The sequence below is a fragment of the Lindgomyces ingoldianus genome (assembly GCF_010093535.1).
Source record: "Lindgomyces ingoldianus strain ATCC 200398 unplaced genomic scaffold BDR25scaffold_24, whole genome shotgun sequence".
NCBI lineage: Eukaryota > Fungi > Ascomycota > Dothideomycetes > Pleosporales > Lindgomycetaceae > Lindgomyces > Lindgomyces ingoldianus.
In genome coordinates, this window is record NW_022985185.1 from 727,973 (window position 1) to 745,941 (window position 17,969).

Sequence of the window (17,969 nt, forward strand, 5' to 3'; positions counted from 1 at the left end):
TGGATTGTGTTCCGACACATTATTTTGAAAACTAACTGGTCCTTGGCTTTCAGCTGTATGCCGTTAAGGAGCACAGAGTGGGATGTCAATTTCTCTCTCTAAACACTAGCAAGTGACTGGGGAGGATACACATTTTCTGTTAGCATTCCCTAGCCTAGGTCAACGTAGAGTTTAAAATGTAGAGAGTGTGTAGACAGTTTTTTACCCTAAAAACCTAGCAAGCAGCCAGAGAGGCTACTCCTGTTCGGTGGCTATACCCTATATTAGATTAGCGCTTTAGGAGAGAGTTCTAGGAATATCAATTCACCAATTGCTGTAATAATAGAACTCAGTTGTTTCACGGACAATGTCTGATATTCCATTACTCTCTCACTATCATTTCACACTAGCATTAACGAATTTGCGGGATTCAGATTCAGCCTCTATCCCAGACCATCTATCAAACCCCTCCCACAAACTCCTTACTCCCTACCCCTCAACTACCCCCAAACATCTTCTCCTCAATCTCCTTCACCCTTGCGGCCGCGATCTCCACCCCCCGCCGCCCCCAAATGCCTCTCTCAGTGACATACACGTCAATCCATTTCCCCTCCACCCACTCAAACCACTCCCCAAATACATCTACCTCCTTGCGCAGACTGGGTGCTACCCGCAAATGCTCCCAAGCTTCTGTCATTTCCTTGGCATCATGCCTTTCCACAGGCGAATGCTCACTCCCTGCCGCCACGATCTTGTCTGAATCGCTAACAACCACAACCTGAACACTAGGATTGAGCGATCTTGCGCAGATAGCGGCAGCCAGTGAGCCGATTTTATTGCTGACATCGCCGTTGCTAGCGATCCTGTCGGCACCTAGAAGTACGACGTTAGCGTCTGCTGCCACGGTAGCGACGGCGCAGTCTGGCGCGATGCGGATGCTCAAGCGGTCTTTGTCGGGCTCAGACACGGAGGAAAGGATCTGGGCAGCCATGCTTGCGCCTTCAAAGCGGGGTCGGGATTCGAGGATAGTGACGGTGAGGGTTGTGTTGCTGTTGCGGGAGAGAGTGGACAGGAGGGCGGTGATTATGGACGAGCTGTTGCTAAGGGTGAGAATGTGGACGTAATGTTTTTCGTCACCAGCGCAGGGCTAGGCCCCTTGTAAGCACACCTGTGGAAAAGGAGAGAGAGAGTATTACCTTCAAAGAATACTGCTTCATCCAGAAGGCAAACTGCTTCCCCAGTTGCACACTCAAAGCCTTCCGCTCCTTTAAGATCGCTCCAATAGCCTCTTGCGCAATGCGTGCCAAATCTGTCGGTGTCTTACTACCAGCCTTTGTCTCCTTGTCCCATATTCCTTGAATTTGTTGTAGTGCGTGTAAAAGACAGTTCGTGATCGCGGCGCTCATACTCGGCCGCGCAAATGACAACTGTTTCGCCGCCCCCTTCACCATCTTGAATAAATCACCACGGTCAGCAGCGGTGGTGGCAGCGAGATCAATCAGCGTTGAGAGACTGGAAAGTGCATTATCAGCGAGACCACGCGCTCCGGATTCGAAGTCGGACTGGAGCTGGTCGACGGAAGACTCGAGGAATGATTCGTATTGAGAGTTGAACAGAACCGGACGTTCGGGGATGATGTAGGTTGACTGACGACGCGGAGAAGTACTGTTACTGAAAGAAGACGTGGTCGATGAGCGCCTGTTACCACTGTTAGGGAATGCTTTGCCAACTTTCTCGAGGCGCCCTTTCAGACTCTGAAGACGTTTCATGGTTCCAGCAGTGTGATGGACATGAAGTGCGTCGTGGAGAAGGAAGAAGCAAGGGCCATGGCTGGGTGATATAAAAGTAATTTCCCAGAAAAGGTGCGGTAGGAAACGCTTAGAAACAGACGGAATTTGGTGGCGGCGGTGATAGTTTTTGACAGAGCTAATTAGCGGTGTGTGATTTCAAGAAGGTGAAAAGCTTCATGTTGTATTCTATGCAAGAGGGAGTGATCACACGCTGGCTAAACCGTGCAAAACAAAAGAGTGGCTCGTTTTTCACTTCTACTTTCTGAGACAAAGGAACAAGCAAGCTATAACGTGTCATAGCAAAGGAGGAAGAGAGGAGGAGGTTTATGAGATTTAATTTGCGAATGAGAAGCTTGTGTAACCTTAAAAGGAGGGAATGATGAGGTAACGTGACATGTGCAGAAGCGCGAACTTACTCTTCATCTGCCATTTTCGAATGAGCCGTATAGTTGTGAGCTGCACCGTGTATGCTAAACCTCAATTCCCTCTGCTTAACTACGGATAGACTCCCACAGCTTCCAATGCGGTTATTTCGAGTCAGCGAGCAAACGTTCAAGTGAGATAGCAATAATACGGTTCGGCTCCTCAACGGTAGGCAGAGCATGTGGCCTCAAAGATATCAGCAATAGGCGTGATATGGGCTAATTACCCTTTGGGGGAGCAGTTTGTGGTTTCTCATGAAGAAAGAAGACTGTAAAATCCGTCAGGAATGATAAAGTGGTTCTTATATGCCGGCTAACCCCAAAATAGCAAGCGCGCTGTGAAGATCTCCTCATTAGCCTCTCCACACGGAATCAAGACAGATGGGTTCCCTGCTCTTTTAGAAGATATAGCCTTCGCGCAATATCTACTAAATGCACATGATCAATCTTCAGGTCGTTTCAACGCCTGTCCTAACAGATCGACTCTCTTCTGTGCGGAACCATTCCGCTCACAGAATTACAAAAGATGTAATATTAAGTGTACAGCTCAATCTTCGAATATACTAACACACCGAAACCTTGAAGTACGCCGTCCCATCTTTGTTATCACCGCCTACTCTTCCTCCTTCAAACTCAGCAGGTGACAATATTAAGTACTATGAAAGATCAACAATCTCTTCCCACAGTCTCAAAACCAGCTTCCCAAAGCCTTACCCGCTCCCTCCCTCCTACACCATGGCACACACGCACCACCCCTTTCGCCACATTCCCCTTAACCCCCCATCTCCCAACACCACCATCATAACCGCACCTCTCCTTCGTCCTCCCCAGTGACTTACTACATCCCTCATTCCCCTTCTCCCACCCTCTCGGCCTCTTCTTCCACACCGCTAATCACAACCATTCACCTCCCGCGCCAGTCCCACTGGATATCTGGTCTTCATTTTCACATCCAGCACACAGAATACCTGCGTCTTATCAAAGGCGCGATATTCATCCGCCGCGGAGACTTGATAAAGATAATATCTACGAAAGAGGCAGATAGGAGCGGGAGATGGGGTAATTCAGTGATAAAAATAGACCCTTACGTCCGTCACAACTGGGGTCGCGCAGAGCATTATTTTTGCCGTCGACACATCGGCGCCAGCACACGGGACGCCCTGCCTGAGGACTCTGATGAAGATGTTATAGTTGAGGAGTGGACGACGCCATCAGACATCAGTAAACCTCTATTCTTCTGGAATTTGAACGGTATCTTGACTTCTTCCTCTCCCCCACCAACTACCTTCTTCCAACGGCTCGCTCGTACCCTCCTGGGAACAAATTACATCACTCTCCAGCTCTTCGTGGTATTCCGTACCCTCGATAACTTTCCCATTTTCCTTGACCTGGGGGCTGTAGGAGACGGGGTATGGATCAGGGGAACCGTTGCTAAGAACACAGCACGTGGTGTGGAATTTGGTTTGACGTATTTGGTGTTGGTTATTGCGGCGGCTGTGGGGTGGTTGGTTGGATTCAAGGCTGTAGGTGAGGAGAGGACGCCAGGGGATTTGTGGGAGGCGTGGAGGAAAGAAGGAAGGTAGGAAAGGAGGAAGGAAGGAAGGTAAGAAAGAAAGAAAGAAGAAGGGAAGGTAGGAAAGAAAGAAGGAAGGAAGGAAGTAGGGAAGGAAGGAGGAGTCGAATGTTGAGAGATTGGGGAGTTGGAGTGTTGTCACGTAGAGATGGATTGAAGGGCGAGGATTGAAAGAAAGGTATCATATCATTCTCTCAAAAACAGACTTTTGAACCGGGAACCCGAAGTCAATCGAAGAGCAGGTATTCGCGCCAAAATCTGGACCGAAAGGAATTCAGACGCAGACGCCAAATAACAGTAGAGAGAAACTGTTCAACCCCACCCCACCATCACCACCATCGCTATCTCATCCCCTTTACCCCATTCATCTATTCCCAACCCATCTACTTCTGATTCTCGGGTCTCAATCCCCTAACCGCCTTACCCGCCCTCCAAATCTCCAGATTATCAATCTCCTCTAACTCCTTCTTATACTTCTCCCTATAATCCGGCTGACTATTATACTCCAGACTCCTCTTCGTTTCACTGCCATCCCTAACGGAGTCATACAGCTCATTGAACACCGGCTTCAGCGTATCTTTGAACTTCTTGCTCCAATCAATGGCGCCACGACGCGCAGTCGTCGAGCACGCCGCGTACATGTAATCCATGCCATTTGCACCAATCAGCGGGTACAAGGACTGCGTAGCCTCTTCGACAGTCTCGTTGAAGGCTTCCGACGGGCTGTGGCCGCGCTCCCGCAGGACTTCGTACTGTGCGAGGAACATGCCGTGGATGCCGCCCATGAGGCATCCTCGCTCGCCGTACAGATCCGAGTAGACTTCCTTCTCAAAGGTGGTTTCGTAGAGGTAGCCCGAGCCAACTGCGACGCCGAGGGCAATGGCCTTCTCCTTGGCTTGGCCGGTCACGTCTTGGAAGACGGCGACCGAGGAGTTGATGCCTCGGCCCTCGCGGAAGAGCGTGCGGACGGTGCGGCCAGAGCCCTTGGGCGCGACGAGGATGACGTCGATATCGGACGGAACGTCGACTTTGGTGAGGTCTTTGAAGACGGGGGAGAAGCCGTGGGAGAAGTAGAGCGTCTAGATTAGTAAGCTCAAGTCACTCCATATTAGTGTGAATGCCCATACCTTTCCTTTGGTCAACTGGGGCTTGATGGCCGGCCACGTCTCCGATTGGGCAGCATCTGAGAGCAAGTTCATGACGATGGTGGATTTGCCAATCGCCTCATCGATATCGAACAGGTTCTTTCCGGGGATCCAGCCATCCTGCTCAGCCTCCTTCCACGAAGCGCCGTTCTTGCGCACACCGACGATGACGTTGAGGCCGTTGTCGCGGAGATTGAGACCTTGGCCATGGCCCTGGGAGCCGTAGCCGATGAGGGCGAGGGTGTCATTCTTGAAGTAGTCCTAGCTCGTGTATTAGCAGGAGTGTCTACCGAGCAGCAATTGAACACAATGGAGGGGTGGCTGACTCACCAAGAGCTTTTCCTTCGGCCAGTCCTCTCGCTCTATAGACTGAGGTCAATACTCGCTCAGCACAACAGGACACGAATTCAACGAACCATAGACAGTCTCCTTGGTACCGGCGAAGTCAATTGTCTTCACGCCCCTCACTTGCTGGAATTGCGAAGTCACTGCCGCCCTGGGAGCAGCAGCCACACTAGCACGAGTAGCATTTAAAACTGAGACGAACGCTCGGCTCTGCACAGCAGGGGCAGCCAATTGCCTGACAGACTGACGGAGAGCGCGGACGGCAGGTCGAGAAGCCATAGTAGATGTGTGGAAAGCTATCGTGAATTGAACTGCGAGGGGACGAGTGTGCGTTTTTAAAGTGGCTTTTGTGCGTCTGGGGATTTCTGGATTTTCCCTATCGTCCGAGCTTCTCTGACCCGAAGTCGGCGGGGCGGCCGGGGCGGTCAGCGAGACAAAATCACGTGTCGGGGGGGAAGAGCATCTCTCCGAAAAGCCCATATGGAATCTAAGCTAACTAGTCTGGTAAATGAAAAAAGCGTTTCTACATCCCTCCGTATTGAGTGCAGTAACGATCGCTCGTCCACTCATCTAAGTCCTTCCTGCTCTACCCAAAAACCGCCCCGTCTTCCATCGTCATCTCTCATGCAGGTACCATTCCAATCGATTGTGAAGCTGAGGAACTCGAAGCAATGACCCTGTGTATGCCTGCGCCTTCGCTCCAAAGGACGCCAAAACGAAAATGCTTGCTCAAGAATGGTTGGACATCATGCGCACCATCCTCTTGCTCATTTTAGCACCCTGTCGAAGCTCTGGCCCTTGACGGTGCCCCCACCTAGAGACGCCCGCACGTTGCGCTTAAAGCCTTCGCGGTTTGCCTTCAGATCCTCAGCTGCCTCCTTATTTAGCGGATCTGCTGCGTTTGGTTCAAGGAAGAGGAACTATCCTACGTTAGCGTCCTATGTTCACCTTTTGTCGGCTCAGCTAGACTCGTGTGGCTCACCTGCAACCCTACAATCACCGCATTAAGATTCAGCACCGGCTTCCAATCCTCGCGCAGAATATTCAGGCACACATTCCCTTCGAGATCAATATTCGGGTGGTAGATCTTCTGCGTGCACTTGACCTTGGGCGGGTCATGCGGGAAGTTCTGGTTGATCTTGAAATCGAAGACGAAGCGGCCGCCTTTGTACATGCCCTCATCCGGTTCTATCGTGAGTGCAAAGTTGAGAATATCGTCGGGATTTGCGAAGTGTGTCTTCATCGTCGAGCCAAGTGAGAGTTCGGAGAGATCTGGGAGGCTTGGGTTAAGGCCGTGTAGGGAGAGTGCAGCATGTGCTGAAGAGTGAATATTATGGAAATACCTTTCTGTACTCGTAGCTGAGCAGCCGTGACCTTCTTCTTCTTCGCACCTCCGGTCGCCGCAGCTTCATCCTGCTGCTGTTTCTGCTTCTGTGGTGGTGTCAGTAACAAACCCTTCTGGCAGCATCTAGCTCCCTCCACCAGGGAAAGAACTCACCATAGACCATATCTTCAGCATTTTGGCGAATGCGCAGCAACCAGCCTTAGGGTCGGTGCTCCTATTCGTGGACAGTTCCTCAGGTTGAACCGGAGGTAAGACAGAAATTGGTTGGTCACAGACACTAGTTTATGGGGAAGGATGGCAGCCAGGAAAACGCAGGATGCAGGAATATATGAAGGAAAGTGTTGTATGACGCAGGCGTGAAAGTGAATGTATAAGAAGTTCGTGAAAGATAGGCTACGACATTGCTGGCGGGCCGTTATTGAGTCGTGATGCGGTTTGCCGAACTTTGCCCGCCGCGCCACCGCTGCCTGAATCCGTTTAGTCAGCACCACGGATCTTGCATGGTTTGTGTTCGATAATATGATTCAGTTTATCTTGAAAAGGGTTTGGTAGGATTGTTTTGGTGGCGAATAAACAGCCCACGTAGTCGAACTTGGAAGTCCCAAGAAATGGCACCCATTTGCCCCAAGCCCATCTCAAACACTGTGTCCCCTTCACTCCTTCTCCCACCACCCGCCCAAAATGCCTCCTCTAACCCGCGGTGCCCTCACCTTCCCCTCCCCTCAAAGCTCCCAGATATCTCCCTACCTCCCCCCTCCCTCTCTCTCCCAACCTCAAACCCCCATCCACGTAACCCTCACATTCGCCACCTCCCTTGACTCCTCCCTCTCCCTCTCCCCGGGTACCCAAACCCTTCTCTCAGGTCCATTATCAAAATCCATGACCCACTACCTCCGCTCCCGCCACGACGCCATCTTAATCGGCGTTGGCACCGCCCTTGCTGACAACCCTAGTCTAAACTGCCGGATCTCCGGCGTCGGGGGTTACGGCGGCGAGGGACTTAAAGGACAACCTAGGCCGGTTGTTTTAGATCCGAGGGGGAGGTGGGAGGTTGGCGAGTCGAGCAAGGTTATGCAGTTAGTGAGGGAGGGTAGGGGGAGGGCGCCGTTTGTTGTTTCGAGGGTGGTGCTCGATGGTGGGAGGAGGAGGTTGTTGGAAGAGTGTGGGGGCAAGGTGATTGTGTTGCCAGCTGCCCAAGATCAGGAGGAGAGGAAGAGGATAGGTTGGGTGGATATTCTCAAGGCGCTGCGGGAAGAAGGGATTAAGAGTGTTATGATTGAGGGTGGAGGAGCCGTCATCAACGATCTTCTGCGTCCTGACAATATCAGATTGGTTGATTCAATAATTATCACCATCGCGCCAACATGGTTAGGGAAGGGAGGTGTGCTTGTGTGCCCGGATGAGAGAGTAGAAGATGGGGTAAAAGTGCCAGTGGAGAGGTTGAAGGACGTCCAATGGATACCACTTGGGGAGGATGTTGTACTTTGCGGAAGGCCACAGCAAAGCTGATCTATCTAGGAACGTTTTCTTCAGTCAATGGATCCACATTCAGGAGAGGCGGCCCTTCACCAAGGATATCATTGTCTCGATTCATACTCTAAAGGCATCCGCTCTGGCTCACTTCCAACTTATCCAGCCTTCATTAGATATAACTTTAAAGCGAAATATGTCTTAGGACTTGTTGTATTCACCTGCGTCTCACTGTAAGCCAAACACCACGTCGAGGACTCGCAATTGCTTAAGCGAAAATTTCAAGAATAGGACGGCCCCTCTATCACAAAAAGCTGGACCGATTCCGACGACAAGGCAGAAGTATTCCCCTGTAACAGTGCCATCTAAACCTTCAGCCACGTAAAGGGGCACCCCTACAGCGGAGTTAATATCATGGGCGATGACTTCTCTAGCCTTCTTGAGGAGATCTAACACGAGGTCCTATATCGAATAACATCTCTCTGAACCATCTGTCCAGAAGCTCTTCGCCTCGTACTTCGTCTTCCAGGCCATGTACTTGAGTTTCAGATATGTTCTGGAGAGCTCGCATTTCAGACACTTCGCCTTCCATGATAACCACGCCAGAAAGCTCTTGAGTATGGCCTTGATCTTCTTCCGCTGGCTTTCATTGAGACGAAGGAACTTTCCAAAGAATACTTGCCGAACTGAGATAGTTTTCTTGGGAGTGGGTGGTCCTTCAGCTTTTGGGATTTCAACGCCATTGGTATTAGCGGGACCGTGACTTCTGCTCCTTCTTGGCCCTGGAGGAAACAAAACTGGAGGAGGATTCATGTGGAGGTGTATGTCCCAAAAATCACGCAGGAAGGAGTCTGTCTGATTACCCATGGTCCTGGTTTCTGGGCTTAAAGACCCGGTTCAGGTTGGCTTTGAACTACTGAAGGATAGCGTCGTGATGTGATCGTTGATCTGCGGAGTGGGACTTAGGGTGTTGTGCAAAGGGAGGCAACCGACCACGCCTGACCAAGTCAAAGCGGTACAACCAAACGGGTCGGTTTGCTTTTACCGGGACATCGTTCAGACGCATACAGAAGATTGAGAAGGTCTTAAGAAACGCGATGAGAAAGCGGGGATAGCCGAATTGGCTGAAATAGAAAGAATTCACGAGTCCGCTTCGTGAGACCCTCGGCCGTAGACCAGAGCGTTAGTTTGTTCGGCCCTGTCACCGCCAACCCTTGGACTCTAGTGAATGTGTCTGAATCTTGATTCGGCCCCTAAATCACCATGTACCGTTCTCTGTTGACCATATACGGCGCACAAAACAGCAACTGTAGAATCTCCAGGCCGTCGTTTGCGATTCTTTTCAAGATACGCCAAACAAGGTTCCAGAAGTCCAGAACCTGTTTCCGAGTTCGGGCAAGACCTCGTTGCCAGTGGTGACGATAGGGGTCTTTCTCCTGGTAGCTAGGCGGAGAGGTGTCGGCGAAGAAAGGAGGCGGGGCACCTCGAGGGCGTGAATTGGACGGACGGCAGGTCTGAGGCCGAGGTCTCACGGAAGGATCGGCGGGGAGAGCTCGTTGGGGCTGGCTTAGCAGTCGAGGGTAAGGGGAAGGTTGCAGTCGGGATGAGGAGCGTGATTGGGTGGACGGCAGAGAAACTCGAGCGGAAGTAATAAGAACGAGGTAGTAAACAGGGGTGCCGCCCGGTGCGACTTGAAGGAAGACTACCTCTTCTGTATTATCGATATTCGCCACGTCTGCTGGGTGTAGTGAGATAATTGTGAAGTTGAAAAGTTGAGAAGAGTTGTGGGTTAGGTTAACGAATAATGGAGAATTGGAGGAGCTGTGGCGATAAGAAGAGGTTGAAGGTGAGCGTGAAGGGCATGAGTTGGAGCGCGACATTGGTCAAGCTCGGTGGAGTTCTTATCAGGTTCAACAGGAAGCGGCGGACACTCGAAGAGGAAAGACCAGTGAGAAGGAAGCGTTGAATGTGGAAAGATAAGAGACAGTCATCATGAGGTGGGACTCGAGGGTTCAATACTTGAGCCTGCTTCAGCCCAGGCACGAGAGTGGAAGAAGCAAACCCGTGCTGGACACTTTTCGAGCTGTAATTCCAATGCATGTGACCCTACCAACGCCAAACCAGGCTCCGCTTCAAAGAGTATGCAAGAAACAATGTTTCTGGCCAGTCCACAACGCATCGCTATGAGTCCGCTGGTCGTACAATTCCCTATCATAACCGCGCGCAGTGTATCACTTCAATCCCAAATCTTCCCGCTAATCTGCTCAATATGCAGAGTGCTCCGTCCATCCAAATTTCGACCCCGATTCCGCCAAAAGCAACCTAGATAAGATGCTTCGACCGGAAGTATGCCCTTAGGTACACAACTTGCCACGCACCAAGCCCAACCAGCATGCCCATGGTGCCGAACGCGAACCACTTGACACGCTCGTTTGTGCTCTCGTTAGTATCCCTGAGTTTCTGCTCGCGGCCACGGAGGTAGTCCATCTCGTTGACAATTTCGCCCACGACTTCCTCGATCCGTCGCAGTTCAGCCTCGACCGGTTTTAGTTTCTCGCCAGCCTGGATGGCAGACCAGTCTTTTGCATCGGCGCCGATATCGATGTCAAGCTCGACGTGTCTACTAGGGTTCATTTGATGAGCTAAGTAATTCATATGTTAGCTGCGTCTAGGGCGATGTCAGTGAGAGCATACTCGACGACAGAATGTTCTCAAAGCAAACATCGAATGCGGAGTCGGCATGCGAAGTGAAGGCGTATCTGTTCTCGCCATAGACATCCTTTGGCCTTCCATAGTCATTGCCCATCGCATCGCGAATCTGTGGGCGGTGCTATCAGCCATTGATTCTTGTGCACAAAACCCAGCCCACTGGTTGAGCTGTATCTCAAATCCAACTTACATGCATGTTGAGTGTCTGTCCATCCCCCCTATACCCGCTCACAATGGCCGTCACAACTACCAGCTGGTCCTTGGCCACGAAGTTTCGAATGCACCGCTCATATTTGGCTGAGTCGTGCTGCGGGACAGCATTGATGTCGAATTTCAATGCCAACGCAAATGGGAGAGCGAAAAGGAGAATGAGGTAGTTTAAGAGTCGATACGATCGGTCCATGACTGTGTTGTCCGGGGTTGTGAACGTGCCCAAATATGAGCTTCTGGTGTTTTGCTGGAAAGGGTGACGGAAGGACAGATGGCCCGGACTATGGCGCTAGACTACATTCGAGCTAGCGTATTTGTGTTTTGGCGCGAAGACTCCATCTTCCCTTCCAAGGTTCTCCTCCGTCATCACTCAGCATGGTACTACATCGAAGTAACAACGTAGGGTGCGCCTCTTTCCATTGGTTCTAATAAGCGCAGCGCTGACGCCCATCATATGCTGCACTATTGCACAATTTCACTTCTACCCTCTTGGCACCGAGGTGGGTTCTTGTCTCTCCTCACCAGCCCATGAAGGCATTGAGCTCTAGTTCAAACCATCGAAACGCCCTTGTTCGAATGCCAAACTATCAATGGAGAGAATCGGCTACATATCTACCATGCTGTACAGCCACCATCGATGACCAGGTTTGTACCAGTCTACCATTTGTTAGCCCTGGCGCCGTAACACGTGCCGGGAGAAGACATATCCTCACCATGTAACTGCTTGCTCGGCTCAGCAAGAATAGCCCAGCTGCTTTGTATTCCTCAGGCGTACTTATTCTTCCCAGCATACTGTTCTCCTCCCATGCTTTCCGATCTGCCTCCCCTTTCCGGAAGTTCTCTTCCACCATTGGTGTCAGGATATGCCCCGGGCTCAGACTGTTCACCCTTATGCCACCAGAGCCATCTTTCTCGAGTCTGCCCCATTCCATGGCCAGATTTCTCGTCAGCTGGATGACGGCTGCTTTGGACGAATTGTAAACGGGAGCAATGAACCCTTTGTTCGCGATACTCCCACTCATTGAGGCGATCAGACACATGGACCCTTGGATCTTATACTTGTACATCTGCCTTGCACAAGCCCGAGCTGTGAGAAAGACACCCGTGTAGTTTGTGGCAAGCATGCGTGCAATGTCGGACGCGGCGTAGTCGAGAGCGGAGGTGCATTGCTGGATACCAGCAGCTGGGTGACCAAGTTAGCCATAAAGACTTCCAAACTAACCATTCGCAACTGAGGATATGCGTCAATTATGTACCAGCTATCAGCCCGTCCAGTCGCTGCCTTTTCGTGGCAATATCCCCTATCACCTCCTCCACCATCTTGTCATTCGATACATCAACCTGGTGGTACTCTAGGGCACCACTGTATTCGGTAGAGATTCGTTCCTTCGCACGGAAGAAGACCTTATCTGGTTCCGGAAGTATGTCTAAGCAATGGACTACAAGGTGTAAGTAACCCGTCAATCCGCGATTAGGCTGCAAAAGGTATGCCAGATCTACATACCTTTCCCACCAGCTTCTACTAGCCCTTCAGCCATACACAACCCCAACCCGCGTGCACCACCTGGTTATTGGTTAGCTCAGTCACAAGGGTTATCTGCAGTACATGGGAGAATAACGTGAAGCAGCACCTGTAACTACAAACACCTTCCCCCCAACATCGAATTGGCTGAAGGTCTTCTCTCCAACACTCTCTCTAGTGCTGTATGGCGACTTGGCTTGATGAGTTGAGAGACCTCGTACAGCCCGCCTCTGAAGAAGAGGGGTGATGAGGGGTGCAATCCCCGAGGCCGCAGGAGCGCCGGCAAGCCGACGAGCCAGCATTGTTCTCGATCTTAGGGACGCCATTAATGTTTACAGCTCAGTGAGGAAAGCACGTCAGTCGTTTAAGAAGAAGAGGTGAGGTGGGAGTGCACAATGTGTCAAATCCCTCAGGTTCATGTGGACGGCAGGACAAAAGCATTGCCCACTCCATGATGTAATTTGTGCAACCGAGGAGCTGCGCGGCGTAAGCTCCCACCACCTCCTCACTTCGCCAAAAGCTTCATCGTGGGCTCCGCCTTGTCAGTCTGATTGCCCGCATCGGAGACCCAAGACGCTGAGCCAGTGTGTGTGGCGCTCTCCCCTCATCGAATCGTTTCCCCTTGCTCCCACAACATGGCACGCGCCCGGGGGATTCATCCGGTATCTTGGACCAACCAGGACAGAATTCAAAAAGCAACTGGCCTAATTCTTGAACACGGTATTCACGATACCAGCATTGGGGTTAACAGTTGAGAGAGTGGATTCTCGGTGGGTAGAGCAGGGGCAGTTTGCAGCGTATCTGCGGGGAAGTTAGCCCACAAAACTAGCAGATAGGACACTTTAATTGGTGGAGAAAGGAACCGAGCGTGGGGGCTCACTGTCCTTCCGAAGCGTAGACATATCGTCAACGAGCAGCTGTGGGCGACCATTGTCTTATCACGGACAGTCAGCTGCAGGTCCGAATCTGCCCCTATATCAGGGTCTCGTCAGATGTCAACTTTATCATGGAAATCAAAGGAATCGAAATCAGTTCCACGGTTCTGTCAATATTCTGTGGCCCTCATGTCACAGAATATCTGCCCTATGATCCTCAGAACTTTCAACCTAATATTATCCATAGATATCAACTAGCGGAGAATCTACCACCGGGGACCAGAATGACGACTGCTCCAGAATTTCAAGAACCCAGCCCGTGTGTGAACTTGGAGTCGAAAAGCCTCACGGAATCAGTCGAAACGGCCTTCAAGCACAGCACTTAGCCTGTTCCGAGCTAGGTGTTTTGCATTGTTATTGCTTAAGTTTATATCCTGAAGCGTCTAGCATCCGAATCTTGATTGTGGGTCTATATATCACAGGCAGCTAATCGAGATATGAATGCGGCTCTGGGGAAAAGCAAAAGGAGGCGAGCATTCACGCCGCTATAAGAACTTATAACAGCTCTGAAGGAATCCTTGGCGCTTGGTTCGTAATCCAGCAAGACGACGAAGTCAAGTCAACCAGTCAGGCCATCTCCTCTTCTCAAACCACACTCTCTAGCACGAGTAGCTAAAGATATAATTGCTGGCTGTCTTAATGGGTCGCTTCTCCACTAAGCTATTTATATTTTTCTCCTCGAGCGTCTGGTGGCAAATCGAGCATTCAGAGATTCTCAGTTCCGCGGGGTAGTTGATCTATGGATGCTCCACCTGGGGCTTTATTTCTAGGTCGATAGGACTTGGGTAGGGATTTGAGTCCCCGGGATATTTTGAAATGTCAAATTAGAGTGTGGGTACGATGACGGCCTCAGGAATTCAGTGTCTATGTGAGGAGTAGCATCGTGTAACGCAAGTCCAGCAGTAATCTAGAAGCGCCTTCTCGGTTTTCTTGGCTTAGAATAGCGTGATTTATAACATGGAGAAGCTGTGGGGAGTTTCGGGATAATACAATAATATTGACAGAAGCTTGCATACATACCGGGGGTATCCATGATGGGAAGGCTGGTAGTGCCTCACGGATTTTTGGGTTAGTTCGTAAGGGATTTTGGGTTCTAAAACATGTCGGATTGGTTAATGCAAACTTGTTCAAGAGTGAAGAATAATGACAATCCTTTCAAGTAACCTTGTGCATTGCGTATCAGTGACTTCAATAACATGCTTCTCTAAGTTAGTTAGATATCCTGTTCAGGAACTTGTTACGTTCTTTACTCCTCACTTGCTGAAGGGAGGAGGTGCCGATGCTCTTTATTCCACTGCACAAAAACTTTTCGCTCGCGATCGGATCCACGCTCAGAGTTGGCAAGGGTTCGCACTATCTCTTGATTGTTGCCTCATCGATAGATATTCCTTTTAGTAATATTCCCATCTACCCCTCATCTGTATCTGTCCATGGCTCGGAGTCGATTTTGATACACGGGATGTTGGCTATCAACTTTGTCTTGAAGAACCAAGCATAATGGACAGCTTGTGTAAGACTGACTTCGAGGTCTCCAGGGAAGAAGAGAAATACATCTTGGTAGAGAATGTAGCACGAATTATACAGCCACTTAATACCAAATTTGCTATTCCCTTTCGGACTTCCCCAATCTACGGTGGCCGGGTCAATTTTGGTATGGCCGTGGATGGACGGCTATTAGACGTCCCGGACGAATTGATGACGCATCGAGCGCGAGAGAGTAGCGAAACCCTATGTACGCATAAACACTGCTCTACATCATGTCGTATGGAGCTATGGAGAAATTCTGTGGCTTCACTAGCTTGGCTGGAGCGGGCTTATTTAAGAGTGGTGAGCATATCTGGAGTGGGAGTAGGTGCTGTATGCGGTAGGGAGCTTTTCTGATTCAGCGGGAGAACACATTTTAGTGAGGCTGCTAAAAGGAAGAAATTCGAGGATTTGATGGGAGTTTGCGAGAAACGAGTAGCCCGAGGGGTCAGGGCTTCTTTATACATGGATGCTTCGTTCGAGGGAGTAGGTGTGATAGTAGGGATGCAGCAGCGCAGATAATCAAAGAGCACCATGTTCTGTATGATGGCCTCGATCCTCAAGAAAACACCCTCTGTGCGTCATATTCGAACAAAACAACAGTTTTTGCTCAAGTTGAGACACAGGAGTGCGCTGCTTCATAGGAAAGCAGAACAAATGGCTCGATATTCACGGAGGAGCTCACTTAGAGTACCCGCGCGAGCGCTATATGCGGCTTGTAGGCTTCGAAGAGGAACGCCAAGGTGGATACTCGTATCTCACTCTCCTGGAAGAGGCACTGGAGGGGTAGGTAGTTTGTTCGGGCTACTCAGGCTTATCCGAGGTGCTATATGGGCTTTCCTTAGGATCGCTTCTCGATATCCATGGCATGTCCCCGAGCAAGCCATCAATAGGCTCGCCACTGAGTAAACATCTGACGCTCCATTCCAGGCCCTCTCCAAGCTCTTGCGATGTTTCTTCCACCCATCCACGCTGCTTCCTCTTGCGGCTTAAGAGATCTCCAGTTGCGTGAGAGTCCTCTAACCAAGGTGCGTAGCCGAAGCGTTCTTCGCCTCTGACAGTGTCCTCATACTCGGCGCCGGACATGACGGGGTCAATACCCTGCACTCTTATTCGATCGGGTTCCCACCCAATAGCTCGCGCATGCAATTCGAGAAACCTTTTAGCTTTGAAAGCATGGGTGATGATACGGATGTTTTTTGGGTAGACTCCCGTTGTCTGCCGGAAAAGCACGATACTGAAGAGCAGATTCTGGTAAGAGTCGGTGGCGTATTCCTCTAGTAGTAGACGGCCTTGGTCGAACAGCTTCCGAGCACGACCACCGTGTCGATGGCCGTGCAACATCGCCTGGACGAGGGCAGCATTGTAGTAAGAACGAGCTTCACTGAGAGGCGTGAGGGGGCGCTTTGTGACACCGCCGCTGAGGATGAGAAGAGTGTTGCCGGCCCACGAACCAACAGTCAGCGCGTCCAGACCGGCGGTGAGATGGGCGAGAAATGTTTCATGCTCTCCAGGCTTGGCTGTGTTAGGATTCGATTCCTGGAAAGGAGCAAGATGCCAATTGCGCTCATCATACGGGCTATACAAAGGAAAGCTGGAAGAGGAAGCATCGGGATGGAAAATGGAATGGCAGCAAACAATAACTAAATTCTGCACCCCGTCGTATCTAATGGATGGGATTACATGATCAGGATGCTCAAACACATGACCACGTGAATGGCTGGCGATATCAATATTGTCGCGCGCCGCAGTTTCATCTCTAGAGAGTGCGGCTGAAGCAGGGTTCCCGGTTGATGGAGCAGAAGCGATAGAGTGATGGAAGTTGGATTTAGGTAATGTTCTAGAAGGTGTGGCTGGTGACATTTAGATGAAAGGATCCGATTACCGGAAATGATAGGGCGAATGGTATGAAGCGCGGAGGGCGGTGGCTGAGGGCCGTTGAAGGTCTCGGTTGGGCCAGATCCGGGGAAATGCTCAGCTGGAATTGGTCAATGGAAGCTTGATTGGGAAGATATTTTCGAGTGGACCGTCAGAAGGCGGCTGTGGTGGTTGTGGTGGGGAGGTTGAACGAGGAGTCTTCTAATCCCGTGGATTGACGGAAAGGAAGCAGCGCTCAAGACATGCAGCCCACCTAACCACACAACATGATTGGGCGATGAGTGAAGACCAACAGAGCGTCGGACACGGTGTATTGCATGAACGAATATGTTGGAACTGCCCGGGACCGCACGACTGCGAATGTCCAGGTCCCACAAACGGTGATTGATGTGGAATGGAAACCTCCGAGCGCGAATTGCAACTCTCGTATGATGTTGACATGTGTCGACGAGACCGTGTGGTGGGGGACTAGTGAGGGCGGTGTGGATTCCGCCGCCACTCCACCACATTCAAGCCTCACCATCCTAACACGAAGTGCCCATTCTCCACACCAGCTGTGAGGTACGTACGATTCATACGAAACAGATGGGAGGGCAGCAGAAAGAAGGCCATTTACGGCAGCAAAAAGTAGACAGCGCCGACGGCAGATTTTCCCAGGGATTGGGTACCCAATTACACGGTACGTGCCGGGAGATGAGGGTTTGCTGACGTCCTCTCCTATTTGCGGACTGGAGGCTCAAGGCGTGCAAGATGCAAGGTTTCTAAGAGATCCTGCCCGAGAGGGCACGATGTCGTAGACCTACTCAATAGGTAGGGTAGGCTGGTGCACAAAGACGAGTGATGTGCACACGACATATCACTGCAGACACACCTGCTCCCCTCAAAGGGCCATGCGGCACCTCAGTGTCCCCTTAGGAGAAATATCTTTAGCGCGGCACCGTCGCAATGACCCACCGATGACACTATACTGCTCTCGTGCTTTTGTCTACTTTTCAACTCGCTGGACGAGGGTAGGTGAGGCTGAGCGTGATGGAGTAAGCATGAATGCTCACGGCATGCCCGTCCATCATGCAGGTATTTCTAGCGAGAGCAGCTGAATAAGGTGGCCTCTAAATTTAGCTG

The 17,969-nt window shown here is 50.9% G+C and overlaps 10 protein-coding genes across 10 annotated transcripts; 3 read left to right on the top strand and 7 right to left on the bottom strand.

Moving 5' to 3' along the window:
- Nucleotides 1–475: 475 nt before the first annotated feature.
- On the bottom strand, nucleotides 476–2,441 carry BDR25DRAFT_344284 (nagb/rpia/CoA transferase-like protein; the record flags this gene model as incomplete). The annotated part of the gene is made up of 3 exons (XM_033693924.1): nucleotides 2,186–2,441; nucleotides 1,176–1,677; nucleotides 476–1,126 (listed from the first exon to the last, which is right to left on the bottom strand). The coding sequence occupies exons 1-3, from the start codon at nucleotides 2,371–2,373 to the stop codon at nucleotides 476–478; spliced, it is 1,341 nt and encodes a 446-aa protein (XP_033545419.1). The 5' UTR covers nucleotides 2,374–2,441.
- A 649-nt stretch (nucleotides 2,442–3,090) lies between these two features.
- BDR25DRAFT_265334 (uncharacterized protein) lies at nucleotides 3,091–3,886 on the top strand (the record flags this gene model as incomplete). The annotated part of the gene is made up of 2 exons (XM_033686913.1): nucleotides 3,091–3,319; nucleotides 3,374–3,886. Coding segments are annotated over 2 exons (630 nt in total), but the record flags the coding sequence as incomplete, so codon positions are not given.
- A 63-nt stretch (nucleotides 3,887–3,949) lies between these two features.
- On the bottom strand, nucleotides 3,950–5,608 carry BDR25DRAFT_265338 (ketol-acid reductoisomerase). Its single transcript, XM_033686914.1, has 4 exons — nucleotides 5,326–5,608; nucleotides 5,240–5,271; nucleotides 4,892–5,170; nucleotides 3,950–4,843 (listed from the first exon to the last, which is right to left on the bottom strand). The coding sequence occupies exons 1-4, from the start codon at nucleotides 5,531–5,533 to the stop codon at nucleotides 4,148–4,150; spliced, it is 1,215 nt and encodes a 404-aa protein (XP_033545421.1). The 5' UTR covers nucleotides 5,534–5,608; the 3' UTR covers nucleotides 3,950–4,147.
- Nucleotides 5,609–5,717: 109 nt separating this feature from the next.
- Nucleotides 5,718–7,006, bottom strand: BDR25DRAFT_344286 (uncharacterized protein). The gene is made up of 4 exons (XM_033693925.1): nucleotides 6,753–7,006; nucleotides 6,598–6,685; nucleotides 6,237–6,526; nucleotides 5,718–6,174 (listed from the first exon to the last, which is right to left on the bottom strand). The coding sequence occupies exons 1-4, from the start codon at nucleotides 6,771–6,773 to the stop codon at nucleotides 6,022–6,024; spliced, it is 552 nt and encodes a 183-aa protein (XP_033545422.1). The 5' UTR covers nucleotides 6,774–7,006; the 3' UTR covers nucleotides 5,718–6,021.
- A 126-nt stretch (nucleotides 7,007–7,132) lies between these two features.
- BDR25DRAFT_55991 (bacterial bifunctional deaminase-reductase) lies at nucleotides 7,133–8,319 on the top strand. The gene has a single exon (XM_033698744.1). It carries the CDS (start codon nucleotides 7,281–7,283, stop codon nucleotides 8,106–8,108), a length of 828 nt encoding a protein of 275 aa, XP_033545423.1. The 5' UTR covers nucleotides 7,133–7,280; the 3' UTR covers nucleotides 8,109–8,319.
- Nucleotides 8,320–9,129: 810 nt separating this feature from the next.
- BDR25DRAFT_55989 (uncharacterized protein) lies at nucleotides 9,130–10,170 on the bottom strand. Its single transcript, XM_033698743.1, has one exon. The coding sequence runs from the start codon at nucleotides 9,947–9,949 to the stop codon at nucleotides 9,323–9,325; it is 627 nt and encodes a 208-aa protein (XP_033545424.1). The 5' UTR covers nucleotides 9,950–10,170; the 3' UTR covers nucleotides 9,130–9,322.
- On the bottom strand, nucleotides 10,059–11,216 carry BDR25DRAFT_265342 (uncharacterized protein). Its single transcript, XM_033686915.1, has 3 exons — nucleotides 10,969–11,216; nucleotides 10,764–10,887; nucleotides 10,059–10,711 (listed from the first exon to the last, which is right to left on the bottom strand). Exons 1-3 carry the CDS (start codon nucleotides 11,179–11,181, stop codon nucleotides 10,392–10,394), a joined length of 657 nt encoding a protein of 218 aa, XP_033545425.1. The 5' UTR covers nucleotides 11,182–11,216; the 3' UTR covers nucleotides 10,059–10,391.
- A 384-nt stretch (nucleotides 11,217–11,600) lies between these two features.
- Nucleotides 11,601–12,526, bottom strand: BDR25DRAFT_231681 (NAD(P)-binding protein; the record flags this gene model as incomplete). Its single annotated transcript, XM_033685387.1, has 4 exons — nucleotides 11,601–11,645; nucleotides 11,702–12,171; nucleotides 12,245–12,427; nucleotides 12,493–12,526. 4 exons carry the CDS (start codon nucleotides 12,524–12,526, stop codon nucleotides 11,601–11,603), a joined length of 732 nt encoding a protein of 243 aa, XP_033545426.1.
- A 619-nt stretch (nucleotides 12,527–13,145) lies between these two features.
- Nucleotides 13,146–14,273, top strand: BDR25DRAFT_357515 (uncharacterized protein; the record flags this gene model as incomplete). The annotated part of the gene is made up of 8 exons (XM_033695809.1): nucleotides 13,146–13,260; nucleotides 13,289–13,321; nucleotides 13,378–13,429; nucleotides 13,459–13,576; nucleotides 13,633–13,848; nucleotides 13,906–14,053; nucleotides 14,106–14,176; nucleotides 14,235–14,273. The coding sequence occupies 8 exons, from the start codon at nucleotides 13,146–13,148 to the stop codon at nucleotides 14,271–14,273; spliced, it is 792 nt and encodes a 263-aa protein (XP_033545427.1).
- Nucleotides 14,274–15,866: 1,593 nt separating this feature from the next.
- BDR25DRAFT_187793 (uncharacterized protein) lies at nucleotides 15,867–16,670 on the bottom strand (the record flags this gene model as incomplete). Its single annotated transcript, XM_033684258.1, has 1 exon — nucleotides 15,867–16,670. A coding segment is annotated over one exon (804 nt), but the record flags the coding sequence as incomplete, so codon positions are not given.
- Nucleotides 16,671–17,969: the final 1,299 nt, after the last annotated feature.